The sequence below is a fragment of the Abramis brama genome, assembly GCF_963993115.1.
Source record: "Abramis brama genome assembly, chromosome: 10".
NCBI classification, from domain to species: Eukaryota; Metazoa; Chordata; class Actinopteri; order Cypriniformes; family Leuciscidae; genus Abramis; species Abramis brama.
This window is the reverse complement of record NC_139972.1, coordinates 41,486,671-41,503,394: the sequence shown is the minus strand read 5'-3', so window position 1 is coordinate 41,503,394 and position 16,724 is coordinate 41,486,671. Positions and strand designations below refer to the sequence as shown.

The 16,724-nt window shown below is 38.8% G+C and overlaps 1 protein-coding gene across 1 annotated transcript in view; it reads right to left on the bottom strand.

Annotated features, from left to right (window-relative positions):
- mlf1 (myeloid leukemia factor 1) overlaps positions 1-16,612 on the bottom strand; it is a 19,612-nt gene extending 3,000 nt beyond the window's left edge. The window contains exons 1-3 of the mRNA XM_084127075.1: positions 16,495-16,612; positions 11,765-11,906; positions 2,159-2,389 (exon numbers count right to left, since the gene is read on the bottom strand). Of these exons, the coding sequence (XP_083983201.1) occupies positions 2,159-2,389; positions 11,765-11,906; positions 16,495-16,535 (414 nt within the window). The 5' untranslated portion in view covers positions 16,536-16,612. The remainder of the gene's footprint in view (positions 1-2,158; positions 2,390-11,764; positions 11,907-16,494) is intronic.
- Between the last annotated feature and the right edge of the window lie 112 nt (positions 16,613-16,724).

Genomic DNA, 16,724 nt, shown 5'->3' with positions numbered 1-16,724 from the left:
AATAGTTTCGATTTAAATCATAAATCACTTTTTTGTCACATGTGCCATAGTGTCAAGTCTTGAGAGCGTACAGAATACAATTAGACATACTTTACAATATATACACAATATACATAATAAATATACAAAAGGTTCAGACAATTATACACATAACACAGCTGCAGATGTGCAGGTGATGGCAGAATTGATTAATGTGTTAAAGTGCAGTGATTGCAGCATTAGAGTCCAGTTTGGTTAAAATAGTGGTGATGGAGTTTAAAGGAATCCTATATTATGCCATTTTATGAAGTCTTGATTTTGTTTTTGGGGTTTACTAGAATATCCTTTCATGCTTGATTGTTCAATAAACACATTACTTTTCACATATTTTGCATTATTACAGAACCTCTCTGCCCAGTCTGCCTCGAATGTGCCGTCTAGTTCCTGTTTCGATGAAGCCCCTCCTTCCGAAATACGAAAAGTGCTGTGATTGGTCCAGTGTGTTGTAATTGGCAGCGCTTAGCGTGTGTTCACGAATCTGTTTCATCTGCTCAGATGTAAATATTAAGGATATCAATTTCAAACCATTTAGAGCCGATTCAGACCCTGACAATGTTAACTAACAAAAGGATTGTGCTGAACAGATTTCATGCATAGACTTTGCAAGCACGGATTTAACAGGACGTTCCAGAGTGGGATGTTTTTTGTTGTAATTTTCTTATACATTTTAGATACAGTGTTATCCACCATTTAATCATGATATTTGTCGGGAAACTATGGTAATACAAAGAGTAATCGATCACAAAATCATGGATAATTTTCCTAAGGGGCAGTGAAGGGCTAAGGGGCTTACAAAAGCTATAGTAAACACTACATCAATACTGTAATGTTAGTTAGCAGGCTAGCGGAAACAAAGCTTTGCCCTTCGTCTAAATCATAGAAACAACATAAAACTTATAATTGGAATAGAAAACACAACTACAAATAATAAGACATACATACTTAAAGCTGCAGTCCGTAGTTTTTCCTCTTTGTCGCCATCTCTGTTCGAAATCTGCAATTGCAGTTATTCGCGGAATTATCAACTTTACTTGGGTTGTGCCTCGGCACGGCACAGCGCGGATGAATCCAATGTTTTGAGGAGAATGTGGCTGTCAATCACCGCGCCGGTGGTGTTGATACTGTCATTCGCAATCACAGATTCTACTTTTAGGAAGTATGACCAACATAAGAATTTTCACCGGAAAATGACGTCTGAACGAGTAAGTAACATCCACTTTTGTTCTGGCCAACTAAGGGGAAAAAAAGCATTGCAGTAAATCGCGCTGATTAAATCTAACCAAACCGTGCAAATTATACTTTGTTCTCAAATTGTTAATGTTAACAACATCAGCATTGCGTGACTACATTTAAATCCCTTCCGATATTTATCCTTGTTTTCACATGGGCCGGTTGTAGTCTCTTTTTTTCTGTAGCCACTTCGAAGTCCGAATTCTTTTGCATTTTGCAACGGGTGAATCTCCAGTTGTCACTGGTGATTGTCGTTTGAATCTTTCTGTATCCGCCATCAAATTGCTAAGTTTATTTATATCAAGTGTTGTGAGAAAAGGCTATAAATCTCCACCTCCAGCATCCTCACACTCATAGTCTACTAGCCGAGACTCTTCTTTATGTGTACAGATGTGACGTAATGATGCAAAGACATGCTCGAATTTCCCACGGAAATCCACCAGTACCACTAGAATTTTTAACTCAATAAAGTTACGGACTGCAGCTTTAAGTTGTGATCCAAAAACCTGGCCGCCACACCAGAATCTTGTCACGTTTGGCCGGAAGCTAGAATTTTACTTTGTAACGTGTTAAATATGAATATTTTTCTTACACAAACGCATCGTTTTGCTTCAGAAGGCCTTTATTAACCCCCCGGAGCCGGTTGGAGTTTGTTTATGATGGATGGCGAACCACTCTAAGTTCGTCAGCCATAGGAAGGTCAAACTAATTAGTTTTTGAAGCCATTATCCGTGCCTTTCTGAATAATGTATTCAGCTTGAGGATCACCCCTAATAGTCAGGACTAATTATTCTTCAAATGTAATGGAATTTTAAATGAATCAGAATAACTGAATTGCCTACAATTCCCATTCCAACTGCTGCTATGAAAATCAGCTCATTATAAAAACCCATTTTAAAAGAGCATTTTCCACAACCTTGCATGTGTTCAGTTTATTAAGTTGAATCGGTGGCAGAAGGTGCAGATAAACTCGCTGAGAATGTGGTTCATAGAGTATTGAAGAGGTGCTGGTACAATATGACAACAGAGAGGTCAGACTTACAAAGTTTCTGTGCATCGCCTCCATCCTGTTCCTCATGCTGTCTATCATAGAGAAAGGATTGCCAAATAAATCCAGCTCCTGTTGACATTTTTCACACATTTAGTGACACAGTAAAGAACAGATTCAACTACTGCCATCTTAGACAGCAGTTATTCAAAGGAAATGTACTTGAGTTTGTATCATCACTCAATTTCCCTACATTGTCCTTAAATCAGAATTGTTATTTAAACTATTTTTTATAATAACTTGTATTTAGAGCTAAAATATTACACTAAAAGCTAACTGTGTGAAGCTGTGATGTTCACTGGCCTGTGTGAAGTTGCATGAAGTTGTGCTACCAGACATGAAATGCATTAGCAACTTCTCCTTCTGTCATGTGATATATTTCCACTTCACTTCTATCATGTGATATATTTCCAAGTGAAACAAGAAACAAATTGGATGGTGGTGAAAAATATGCTTCTTTTTTAAATCTTTCCTTATTTGCTTTTATTGCTTTAACCTTTGATAAAGGGGTGAAGCAGGTATTACATTTTGATGAGTGATGTTACAGCAATGGTGTGTCATGATGTAGAGTGTCCATTCAGTGTTGACACCTGTCTGTGGGTCAATGCTATGAGCAATGGAAGGACACAATAAGGTCTGAGGTACCAAATAGAAAGTGCAACACAAACACTGTAAAAACAATATGAAAAAGCCCAAAGGAAAGTAATAATCTATGTAGAACAGTCACACACTCGTATAACACAACAAAACACAGGTAGTGAGATCTAGTCAGGACTAATAACTGAGGACACACTGGGAGTCATACAGTGAGTGGTGGATTCAGGCTGACGCTGGAGATTACAGGTCAGATTTCACTGGCCTTGCAGTTTCTAGAACTTGAGATGCATGGGAGTAACTAAACTGAAGTTAATAAATGGGTAGTTGAAATGACATGATGTGTGACACCCAAGTGATCTTATTCCTAAAAGACGATTCGCCTATGGCGTCAGAGCATCAGAGTCTCGTCATGTAATGACCACAGCACCAGAGCCTTGTCACTTCTTGTCACTTCTTGGTCACCACACCAGAGCCTTGTCACTTCATGGCCGCCACACCAGAGCCTTGTCACATCATGGCCGTCACTTCAGAGTCTTGTCATGTCATTGCCGCCACACCAGAGCCTTGTCACTTCATGGCTGCAGCACCTGAGTCTCGTTACGTCATGGCCGCCACACCAGAGTCTCATCACGTCATGGCCGCCACACCAGAGCCTTGTCACTTCATGGCTGCAGCACCTGAGTCTCGTTACGTCATGGCCGCCACACCAGAGTCTCATCACGTCATGGCCGCCACACCAGAGCCTTGTCACTTCATGGCTGCAGCACCTGAGTCTCGTTACGTCATGGCCGCCACACCAGAGTCTCATCACGTCATGGCCGCCACACCAGAGCCTTGTCACTTCATGGCTGCAGCACCTGAGCCTCGTCAAGTCATGGCCGCCACACCAGAGTCTCATCACGTCATGGCCGCCACACCAGAGTCTCATCACGTCATGGCCGCCAAACCAGAGCCTTGTCAAGTCATGGCCGCCACACCAGAGCCTTGTCAAGTCATGGCCGCCACGTCAGAGTCTTGTCATGTAATGACCGCAGCACCAGAGCCTTGTCACTTCATGGCCGCCCCACCAGAGCCTTGTCACTTCATGGCTACAGCACCTGAGCCTCGTTACGTCATGGCCGCCACGTCAGAGCCTTGTCAAGTCATGGCCGCCACGTCAGAGTCTTGTCAAGTCATGGCCGCCACACCAGAGCCTTGTCAAGTCATGGCCGCCACGTCAGAGTCTTGTCATGTAATGACCGCAGCACCAGAGCCTTGTCACTTCTTGTCACTTCATGGCCGCCACACCAGAGCCTTGTCACTTCATGGCTGCAGCACCTGAGTCTCGTTACGTCATGGCCACCACACCAGAGCCTTGTCAAGTCATGGCCGCCACGTCAGAGTCTTGTCATGTAATGACCGCAGCACCAGAGCCTTGTCACTTCTTGTCACTTCATGGCCGCCACACCAGAGCATTGTCACTTCATGGCTGCAGCACCTGAGTCTCGTTACGTCATGGCCGCCACGTCAGAGTGTCCCGCCGGATTTCAGGTTAACTGACTAATTTTTGCTCTCTCTCTCTCTACCCACCACGACTATCTGTACCAGTGTCTAACTGGCTTTGCCTGCTGTTCACACTAGTGTCTATCTAATAAATTCACCTTACTACGATTGCGATTGTCTCGTTCATCTCTGACACAGAGTCTCGTCACATCTTGGCCACATGCCAGATTTTCTTTACGTAATGGCCGCCACGCCAGTCTCGTCACGTAATGGCCGCCATGTCAGTCTCTTCACGTTATGGCCGCCACACCAGAACCTCATCACGTCTCTTGTCTAGCTTTGTCGATGTAAAAGGTTACATCGACAAAGCTAGACAAGAGACGTGATGAGAGATGAGAGAGATGAGATGAGATGAGATGTTTTTTGGTGAGTTTAATCAAGTCTGTTTCACGAGTTCACACTTACAAATAATCAGATAAAGTAGTATGCGTATTTGGCGTGCTGTCCGTGGAGAGAGCTCCGAACCCAGAGTACTTCCCCCGTATTTTTGGTTAGGAAAGTAACCAGGTGAGCGTAAGGAGACGGGGTGGTAGAGGGATGCTGAAAACGGTCAAGGAACATAGGTGGGTCGACTGTGTATATATAGGCCTCCACTCATGCTGATTGGGTAGACATGTTGATTACTGATTGCTGATGTTGGAGAATTTCCCTTGTCTCATGTAAAAGTCTGAATGCTGTAATGCCAAGCAGAAAATGGGTCACAAGGATAAGAGAATGGAAAAGTACCCAGAAATCTGTAAATGCAGGTGTTGGGATGCACTGGAAGAAAAACATGTTATATAAGATGTTTTTGAGATGTTCCACCAATAGAAGAAGGTCTAGGGGAGATGTTTTTAATGGTGTTAAGGCCACAAGGAGTGACAAAGAAGAAGAGATAGATATGAGGGTGCCCATTGGGCACCTAGAGATAAGAAAAAAGTATGAGGACTGGGAATGGTAACTTTAGATGTCCAGATGGCCAGCTGGCGTCTCACTTTGTTGCTTGTCAATAAAGTTAATTTTTCTGACCTGGAATTTCGACTCTGAGAGCTTTTTTGAGACCTGAACCAAAAAGGACTTTGAATTTGCCACAACACTGACTAATGACGTGATTAGATAGATCATTTGAACGTGTTCCTCCCGAACTTTGTTAATAAAACATCATTTTTTTAATCTAATTCATGGTTTTCAATAAAACTGCACATGGGTTCTCAACTTCAATTTACCTTCAGTGGATAAATGTTACAATATGATTAATGAAAAATTAAACAATTCATTAATGATTACTGCAGCAGAAACTAATTAAGAGTCTTATCTTATTAATAGATTAATTAATTCATTAATTGTCATCATGGATTAATTCCCTATCCCTAGTATTAACTTAAATGAATGTGTTAATTACCACAATGGGTCGAAGCCATGTATTTCAACTTCCAGCATCTGTATTAATGAATCATTAGCCAAGATTTTCTTACATTATGAATTTACTTGTTGAGGCATATAACTATTACCATTTTAATTGAAAATAACATGCAAGTAATTGTCCAAAAACATTAGCCTACTTCCAGTTATCACTTTTAAAAAGTATATTCATAATAAGTAGCTTCATCTTTTAAAAAGTATGCTAAAGTGATTTGAGCATTTTTCATTTTTCAAGATTTCTTTTTCATAAGGGTTGCAACTTCATAAAGGTTGTGACTAAATTCATGTTGTAACTTTTCATTTTTACTATGTGTGACTAAGTTTTCATGAGAGTCACCCGTTAATGGCATCTATATGGAGTGTGTGTGAAAACATGTTTTAATGTTTCTGTAACTCATGGTGCTGAGAGCTCTGAATAAGTCCCAAAATTGGAAGCTGTCACCTCTGGTTATCGCATCTAATAATGGAGAAGCAGCTCGTGTTTCTCTGAACAGTTTAGGCCAGCATTGCCTAAGTTCCTCCTTACGGTCGAGTCGATTCTAAACCATCAACACTCCTCAAGCTATTAATGCCTCTGGAGAGGACGACACCACTATCTGCTCGCCGTTGGAGTGTATTTTTAAGTGCTTCAAAATCTGCTGGAGGACAGGTCATGTACGCTATTTCAGGTCAGCTGTGTTTAGAAGACACAACCCTGAGGTCATGACCCATTTATACTACATGCTATCACAGCAGAGGGTCTCATATTGCAGGTCTTGTGTCTCATCTGGGCAGAAGGATTATTCAACAGATGCACTGGGAAAAACACTTTCGATTTAGCAAATGACCCACACAAGAGAGCTCTAGGAAGAGGACACAGTTCTGGGAATAATCAGAACATCAGCAACGCTTTGGACATGACATTAACACTGTTTCTCAGGTTACTTAATGGACACATCTGTTACTAAACTGCACATGTGACTCAGACGCTGGTTCAAAATGTTGCCAAATGTGTAGAAGTATTTTATATGATCAAATGATGATCACCATGTGAAGTAAGCAACCAAAAAGGAAAAGTCATAGCCTGCCACTGTTCACTTTTAGCAAACCACTCTAGGTATCAGCAAACTAGTTTTTGAAGTTAATTGGTATTGTACAAGTTGTATGTATTTTTAATGAAAAGTGAATGAATTTCCACAATCCTACAGTTTTGAAAATTAAGGGACGGCTGTTAATGAATTTACTAAATGTTGTCCATCAATGTTACTGACTTATGAATATTTTTAATGAACGCATTCATCAAATTGGGTGTCATGTGGCACATTTATTTTTCAGCGTATAACTAAAATGCAAAACGAATATATATACACATAAAAAACTGAATATATAAACTAAACTGCAAAATGAGTATAACAATCTTGTTCCAGAATAATAGTTCTGAACAAAAACAAATGTAGGGCGGGGCTTGATAGTGTCTGTGGGGAATTGATTGGATGGTTGTGGTTTGCTATTGGCTGATCTCATGTGATTGACAGGTTGCTCCGCCCTCGTCATCAGAGAAGAGAAGAGATGATGAAAGAGGAACTTATTCTGAGTCAAGATTATTAACACAATAATGATGTGCACCCATAAATCATTTATAATAAATACTGCAATGTTCTATAAAAAATGTCCATTTTGATTGCATGGAGACTTTAAATAAAAACTATTAAACTAGTAGTTTACTAAGAGCATGCATCAAAGTGTACTTTCATAAACATAAAATGGGCTAGAAGTATATAACTAGTAAACTAAAAGTATACCAATAATTTCACTTATATCATAGTTGCAATGATAAAGAAAAAATTAGACGTAAACTACTTGTGTACTTAAAGTTTACGACTGTTACACTTACAAGTATACTTTTATAAACAAAAAAATTGGCCAATATACCCACAAAATGGTACATGTTTAAGAAAACTTCTAGTGCTGATATTAATATACTTACTACATAAAGTCTACTTGGAAAATATATTTGAACTTTACTATATATAATATCATTTATAGCTTTTTTTCATTCTTGTTCTGTTCTGAATACTATTAAATTTGTTAAGGAGTGAGGGGAAAATAGCCTAGTCTGTAGTGTATAATGTGTGTAAATGTTTTGTTTTACGTACCAGTATTTAATCTACATAAAAATTAATACAATTGTGTGCAATTACAAGATTAACAGTGTATTTTGGAGTTAGATCAGTTTCTCGTTCATGAGATACTTCCTCTTTCGTTTTCTCTCGTGTCGTAAACTCTAGTGGCGAGGATCTAAACAGTGGATTTGTAAGGTCATGATATTAAAATGACGATTGTTTTCAGCCATTTATTAACGTGCGATCATTCGTACAATGGGATTGGCAGCATATGAATGTTTCATGAATCACACGTGAACCCTGTCATAAGATGATTTCTACGTTAGATTGATAAATGAGGCCCAATGCATTGTGTTTAGTTGACTGATATCCCACAAGCAGAACTGTATATTCAGCTATATTTTCTAAGAAATAATCAATACTTATGGATGAACAGAAAGTCAGTGTACAGTGTACACACATTTCGGCAAAAAATCTGAGAAAACAGAGAAGTCATTAGTCACATGACATTTACAGCTCATGCGATTGGCTCAAACTGTTCTGTCTATTGCTTTTTTTTACCACCTCAGAACCATGGCAACAAGTCTCAAAAGTTTATATATTATCGTTAACAGTAATTTTTAACTGGAGGAAATATATGTGATTTTCACTTCCAGAATCCTGCTGTTGCTCTATATTGTGGCATCTATTGCAAGTTTGCAACCCAAATTTTACACCCCTAAACGGCACGTAACAAACCAACTATGATTGCTCACTGTAGGAAGGTACTCTATGTTAGCCAGTCAGATGCTATGCGTTTCTCAAAATGGCAGTTCTTGGCCAAAATAAGCTGCGAAGTGGACCAGATTTCATGCTGCTAGTCAAACGTCTGGTTCCGCAGGTGCTAGCATGTACCATCCATCCCTGACCCCGCAACAACCCAAACCTCATCTACAGCCCTGACCCATGGGTGAGCATGCTATCTTTACCGCCTCTCGCTGGCGTTTACCCGCGGCCGTGAAGAGGCTGGCATCAGATGAAAGTAATTACCCGGGATAAATATACTGAGCAGAGAGAGGTGGGGAATTACAGATGGACACGGGGACTAAGTTTAGCGTTCTGAGCTGCCAAAGTGGCCAGCTGGTCTGTGACACGTCACACGCTGTCCACCGCGGCCAGGCTGTTAGCATACAGCAAGACAACAACTTTAAGCAGCGTTTAGTTAAAGGTTAGTGCTAGAATACAATCCTTTATCAAGAAGGAATTTTTTTTTTGGCTAGTAATAATGCATACTAGTGCTATTGCTCATAGTTAGTGATCTGAACAATCCCCTAACCTTGAGCAACTGGAGAAAGTGTGGTGTGTAACTCATCCTGCATCACTGTTGTTGTTGTTTTTTACTACGGACATTCCTCAGATCATGTGTGTGGTTGAGGAGAGTGTGCTGCTACTTTAGTAAGTGAGTCAGACACACCGTTTTCACCTGCTGGACCAGAAAACAGCTGACAATATCCCACAGGGACCCGAGCCTTGAGCAAGTCAAGGCCATGACACACCAAACTGACATAAAAGAGTGTGTTGAAGCCTTTCTGTTCCTGCGTGTCTGTAAATATCCGTGTTTCCCAACCACTGTGCCGAGACACACTACTGTCGGTCAGTTGTGCCATGGAAAATGATTACATTTAAGAAAATAATTACAAATAAATGCTACAAATAAGAATTTAATATCGCTGTTGGGTCGAAACATTGAATCTCTCTATATTTTGTCATTGTTTTATCAAATGAAAGCTATTGATCATCCTTTACATCTGTATGTGGGTTTTACAAATATTTAACTAATAAAAAGCATTTAAAAGAGGTTGTGACCAAACCATCGGCTCCTCAAACTGTCAGTCAAACCTCATAACTTCATCCCACCTCCATTTAGAGTGTGATCTCGGCTTGTTTGCAATGCAAGGGAGAATTAAGAACTAATGTTTGCGTAAGTACGACGTTTTGAGAAACTCTGTTCATTAAGGCTTTAAATACATCTTTTGTATTTAAAGAGAGGAGAATAGTCTTAGTCTTTGCCATCTACACTAAACTCAAAATGCTGAATCGGGTGAACTGCCGCCAACATGAGCCTGACTAGAGCCGATGTGTGGAACAAGCTGTGAAAACTAGCCCGACAGACGCCAAAGTCCCTTTAAGACAAGTCATTTCACTCGGCGGCCATCTTTGAAACGCCTCTCGGGCAGCTCCTATCTCTTTCAAGCTTACGATTGAATTTCAAATTTGAAATCACCAATGAATTCTGACAACAACTGTCTCATCAATTTTGTTTCTAAACGCTCGAATCATGACAGAAAACGACATTTTTCAGGCTGGATCATCAAGCTAATGTGCATTCGCGTGTCTGACTGACTACCCAAAGAGTCTGAGTGTCAGAACTGTGTCAGTGGCACAAAGCCTTCCTGCGTCAAATAAAACAGCTTTAGCTCTGACATGACCTACAAACATCACTCCAGGACACCAGAAGACTCAACTTACAGGATTGTTAACCGCCAACTGACCATGATGACCTTCATGAACTCCTTGCTTACTGTGAAACTGGGACAGTGAAGAAGATTGCCCGGTTGCATGAAGCACCTTAAGTGTTTTTTTCCCTTAAGGTTCCCGCCCTTGGGTTTCCCTTGTTGCAAAAAATAACCCTTAAGGGTTTCTTTAGGAGAAACGTCATACAGCCTATGCATTTCCCTTAAGTATCTATTTTTATCAAATTTATTTTTATTAAGGCATTTGATTTGACATACAATTCACTTGTACATTCTGAGAGCTTTTTTTTAAATAAAAAGAGAAAAAAAAAAAAAAAAATATATATATATATATAATATAATAATAATAATAATAAATAAAAAACAAAAAAACAGTAAGCTTAAAGAGGTACAAAAGGCAAACCAAAAGTAACAAAAAAAAAAAAACACTGACCACAATACCCCACACTATTCCATCCCCTAAGTATCTATTTTTAAGTAATCTCTTAAAAAAATATGTGTTGCATAAAGCCCCTTATCTGTCATTTTCCTAAGTATAACATAAGGTTTGGAAAACTTCACTTTAAGAGTTGCACGGAGCGAGCAGGTTCAATCCAAGTCTTCTAAAGAGACGCGATCAGCCGCTTTATATGATGAACAAATTTAAATTTTGACTTTTTTCATATTTAACACATAAAGCACATCTTAAATGGTAATGTATATGGATTACGATGAGCGAATATTAAAAATATCTTTATTTGTGTCTAAAGATGAATGAAAGCCTTATGGGTTTTTAGACCAACATGAGGGTGAGTTTGATGACAGAATTGTCAATTTCAAGTAAACATAACCGATTTGAGTTTCTGTCTTGTCTGGTCCTTCTCGTTCATATATGGTTTTCTTTTTTGTTTTCCTTATCCATGTTTTGCTGTTTTCTGTGAAACTTGCCGCTATCTGCATTAACAAATAACTTGTCCATGGCAGCAATCGAATTTTATAACGACAAAACCTGGGTCGCTATTGTGAAACACTTAACAGTTTCCCTTAGCTAAGAGAACCGTTTGAGGGATTGTATGCAACACCCTTCAGTAATTCCCTTAGCTGAGCGGAAATCAGGCTTAAGTCTCAAACTTAAGGTGCTTTATGCAACCGGGCACTGGACTGTAGTATCTGGACTACGATAGTCACGAGCATCTAGAATGGGGAAACTCCCAACTTTACTAGCCAAATCTAAAAGCCATTCTGGGGTTGATGGGATCAACAATAGTGGACGACACCACAGGCTGAAGAATGGAGAATAAGTTAACACTCACGCGGTCAGTGCGAGTGTTTGGGCTGGTGTTAGGTTGACCCGCGCCCCTGTCTGTGATGCTGGGCATGAAGCCCTGGCCGAAGGGGTCAGAGAAACCCCTCATCATCTGCCGCATGCGCTCATGATGCACCTGGAACAGGTCGCTGGAGAAGGACATCAGACAGAAGATCAGATGAATAAACCATGCTTGCAATCTTGCTCTTTGACAGTGGATCTCAACTGGTGGGTCGTGACAACAGAGGCCAGTTGCATAAACTTCTCTGTTAAAGTCCCCCTGTGGTGAAACCAGCTTTTAATGTTGTTTATGTGTCTATGTGGTGTTTTTAATATGCTTTAAGACAAACCATGTGTAAATTCATAAGTCGACAGCATTGCTGAGTATTTTCTCCTTAAAACTGCAGTGAACCAAAGACAGTCTCAAAAACACGCTTTGAAATCGCTGGTGTTTCTGACATCACAAACTACCTTGTAACCAATCAGATCAACGTGTGATCGTCAACCAGTGGATCTCTGAGTGAGTGAGTGAGTGGAGGCGGGGCTCATTTGCATATTCATAGAACCGCGCATACTAAATGAAGCACAGTTACATTCAAGCAAAACATTGTTAAATATGTCATTTTGGTGATCAAATATGAGTTTTAAGGCATACATTTATTTACTACAGGGGGACTTTAAGATTGTGTCTGAAGAACTAGCTTAGGCAAGAGGTAATCAGTCTTACTTTTCCAATTCAAATTAGACCAATCATACCTTTTATGTAACTGACTTTAGTACTAAAAGTTAGTACTGGTCTTGAAGAAAAAATTTAGATGACTAACTTTTAAGACTAGTTTAACTGGTTTATGCAACGGCTACTAATGCCAACATGGACAAGCTGTGTGTGACAAGTGTGACGTGCTCTCAGTCTCAAAAACCATGACCCAAACTACACAAGAAAGACAATAAGACTGCATTAAAGGGGTCATATGATGCGATTTCTTGTTTTCCTTTTTCTTTAGTGTGTTATGAGGCTGTTTGTGCATAAGATCTGCAGAGTTACAAAGTTTGTAAATCCACTGGACATGTCTCTTGTTTCTTTTCCCAAATCTTCACTCGCGTCTCACCCATTTTCGCAGGGGATTATAAACGTTTCTTCCTTTGGTTCGCGTTTAAGTAGGCCGATTATATTCGCATTCTTTACTGTGGTAAAGTAGAGTGGATATGTCTGGCCAATCAGAGCAGAGTATATCACGGAAAGGCGGGATTTAGAGAGATTGATTCATTTGACGAGTCGTTGTGCAAATGTACATTATGAGGAAATTAAAGGTTTTTTTTCCTTTGATGCATGTAAACATGTTGTAGGAGACTCCACAACAACATTAGGAAACGTTAAAATAGCATAATTGGGGCCCTTTAAGAATTTGCTACTGACTTCTCACACCCGTAGCGCAGCACGACGCGTAAAAAGACAATAAGTCATTATAATCAGTAATTATGTCCCCAATGAAATAAAACCTTACTTGTTTCGACGCGTTTCAGAAAGGCGGGGCATAGAGGAGCAACAATAATATACAGTATGTGTAAAATAATGACTTTTTTAAAAACTAAAACCACGTGAACACATTGCATGAAACCAAACACACAAAATAATGTTCTTTTTAGAAAAATCATATGACCCCTTTAAGCACAGCTTTACTTGCAGTGAGGATAAACAAGTGCTCCATTTTCCCATTCAGACTGTGCCATGCTTATAATTTCCCAAACTGTTGGGCCAATGTAGTTTATGGTAATACTACTAGACTTTAATGTTAGAATTCAAAGACATCCGTGTTATCAGTCACAGTGCATCGCATGCATCGAGGACAGAAGTGCCTACCTTGAGGAGCTATTTCAGAAAGGAAAGAAGAGAGACAAGAAACATCATTACACTGTCTATTTACAGCATAATGGCATAAAGCATGCTGGCCATCTCTACACGTCTACAGTGACTTCACAGCCAAGACCTCGGACAGATCTGAGATCAAACTACAAATTAACTCATGTAGGCCTATGAAAGGGCACAGTAAAAGGTTAGGCTTTATTTTAAGGTGTCCTTTTTAAAGAGTAAATTTACATTTAAGTACTGAGTATTATTAATTAACAACATGTACTTACTATGGGTTTGGTTTAGGGTTAGTTGCATGTAACTTAATTATGCACAAGTTCTCACTGATTCTTGAGAGTCGGGACAAAACATGTCCCACATAGAAAAGTCTTATTTATAGCAAAAATTAAGAAATTCATCATGATTGACATACTTACAAAGTTAAATCTAAAGGAATTGTATATACCTATCTGATTTTTAGAATAAACTTTTTTATCTTTTTGGGGAAAATTTGTTTAAATGTATGGTCTGTGGTTAGAAGGTCCATGTTATTGCACTTGTCCTCAGCAAGAGGTCACAATATTAACCATCCCAAAAAACTTTAAAAAAGCTAAATTGTGAAAACATGTATATAAAATAAAAAATAAGGGGTATAAATATAAAAAACAATGCATGAAGTGAACATCAAACAATCTTTTCCATAAAAATCTGCCTATTAAAGTTGTGTCCTCAGTTTCTGTCAGCTCCGTCAGATTTTTTCATAAAGCTCTTTAAATCAGGAAATAGCATGGTCAGCTATATCCCTGAGGACCCCTTTTCATCTCCCTGCCTGTGGTGAATGCAGCACTACCACACATGCTCTGGTGCGTTTTACATTTTTTTATATTTTAGACAATGTCAATATTCCTATGGTCACAGCTGCACCATGTCAATACCATCTTTCTGTTAAGATACGTTTTTTTAAACCATAGTGGATTGAATTTAAGCATTTTAGTGAGGTTATTGGGACAGCTAGCAACTGAGGAAAAACTACCTAGCTGCAGTGTACAATACATGTTTTGGCGGGAAAATACATGCCCTTGCGTCAACTCCGTCAGATGTCAACTCCGTCAGGTTCTATGTCTGACAGAGTTGACCTGTAAGCTGACGGAGTTGACAAATCCACCAATAACCTCTTAATGTGCGAATATAATATTATTTGTGAATATAGTGAAGGGTTAAACTGTTATTTCAGGGTTTTATTTACACATAAATGCACATACATAGCATGCATTACATTATTTAACCATACGCATCTGACTTGTAGATAATGGGCAGGCAGTGGTCTGCTTGTTATTGTGTAACGTGTAACTTTGCCAGCACTTTAATATATATATTTATATGTAGAGACAGAGATAGAGAAATGAGAAGCCAGTGTAGGGCTGGGCGATATGGCCCCCAAAATTTTTTTTTTATATCAGTCGATATCGATAATTATCACGATAAATGTCTTTCAAGTTTAAAGGCAGATTTTTGCTCCTAAGTGAAAGTTGTAGAAAACAGAGCGTTAATTGTGGTTTTAAACTACTCTTTATTGTCAGAACATATCATGACAAACAGGTGAACACTTCACAAATCTGAGGTAAAACATTCAAACATTTTTCGTCAACACCGTCAGTTTTTCGTCAACACCGTCAGATCTTCGTTAACAGCGTTGGATGTATGTATGTTTTCGTTAATTTTTTGGGGAAAAAAAATATTCTTCCTTCAGTTTGTTGTTTTTGTAATAAAGGACCATCTGATCTACATCCTCTTATGTTTTATTTATTTAAGGAATTTGTTTTTACAATATTGAAATTAAAATCAAAGTTTGAAAATGCAAATATTTAGAAATCTGAGTTTTCAGAATAGTGTGAAATCACAACTTAGCCTCCTCAGACCCCGTGTCCACATACGTGGACATCACATTTTTAGTTGTGTGCAGCATAATACTTAATTCTGTGTAACTGGAAATCTAAAATGCACACCAAACCAAAGCTCGGGTCTGAGGAGGTTAAGTTTATATATTGTATTTTTTTACATATCAGAGTAACTAAACACTATTACAATATACTTTAGAACTTTAGATTCTTGTTGGATTTGAAGAATTTAAATTGTATACTTTTTAGTGTGTCTGACGGAGTTGACACAAATCCAGTTCTGAAGGGAAACATGTTTATTTGTTAAAAATGTGTTTTTATTTAGAACCTGTTCCTTTACATGGTTAATTAGCTAAGATCTTTCTCTGCAGAAACATATAACTCTAATTGATATAGTGTGTATTTTTAAAAAAAGTTTTTTAAAACGTGTTTTGTCCCGACTCTCAAGAATCAGTGTAGGCCTACTATAGAAACTATAGTAAAAAGGTTGGTAATCAAACAAAAGTCAATGGCTACTGTCAACTGTTCGGTTAACAACATTCTTCACAATATCTTCTTCTGTGTTCAACAGAAGAAAGAAACTCATACAGGTTTGGAGGCACATGAGGCTGAGTAAATTATTTTTGGGTGAACTTTCCCTTTAAGCGCATTGAGCTGATTGAAAGACAAAGCGGGTGAAAAATATATTGCACTACTAATTTAGATCAAATTTACAGAGCAAACAGTGTAATCGATATCAGTCAGCAGACAGAGCGTATTTTAAACCACTTAATAAAAACACTTAGTAAACCTAGCACTACTAATGAAATTAAAACTATATATTTTGAATTATGAGATTTTGAATTATGACTTGAATTATGAACCTAATTTACATAATTTGCTGATTTCGAAATTATTCTAAAATTAGCTCTAAAACGATTATAATGTTATATTTTCACATTTGTAAATAAAGGAAGCAAGATATTGAATATAACAGTTCATGAGACTTACGAAAAGAAAGGGTCTTCTTCCAGCTGGAGTCTGTTGAACATGTTGTCGGGTGAACTGAACTGAAGACTGTTGCTGTTACTATCGAGACTGCACGCGCGCTGCGGCCTGCGGGCGGAGAGGGCGCACGTGACCCACTCTGAGCCCTGCGATTGGCTGAATCCTGAACTCTTCTTATTCTCTAGAAGCATCTACACATTTAATCTGTGTTCACTGCCATGCATATGCTTGCT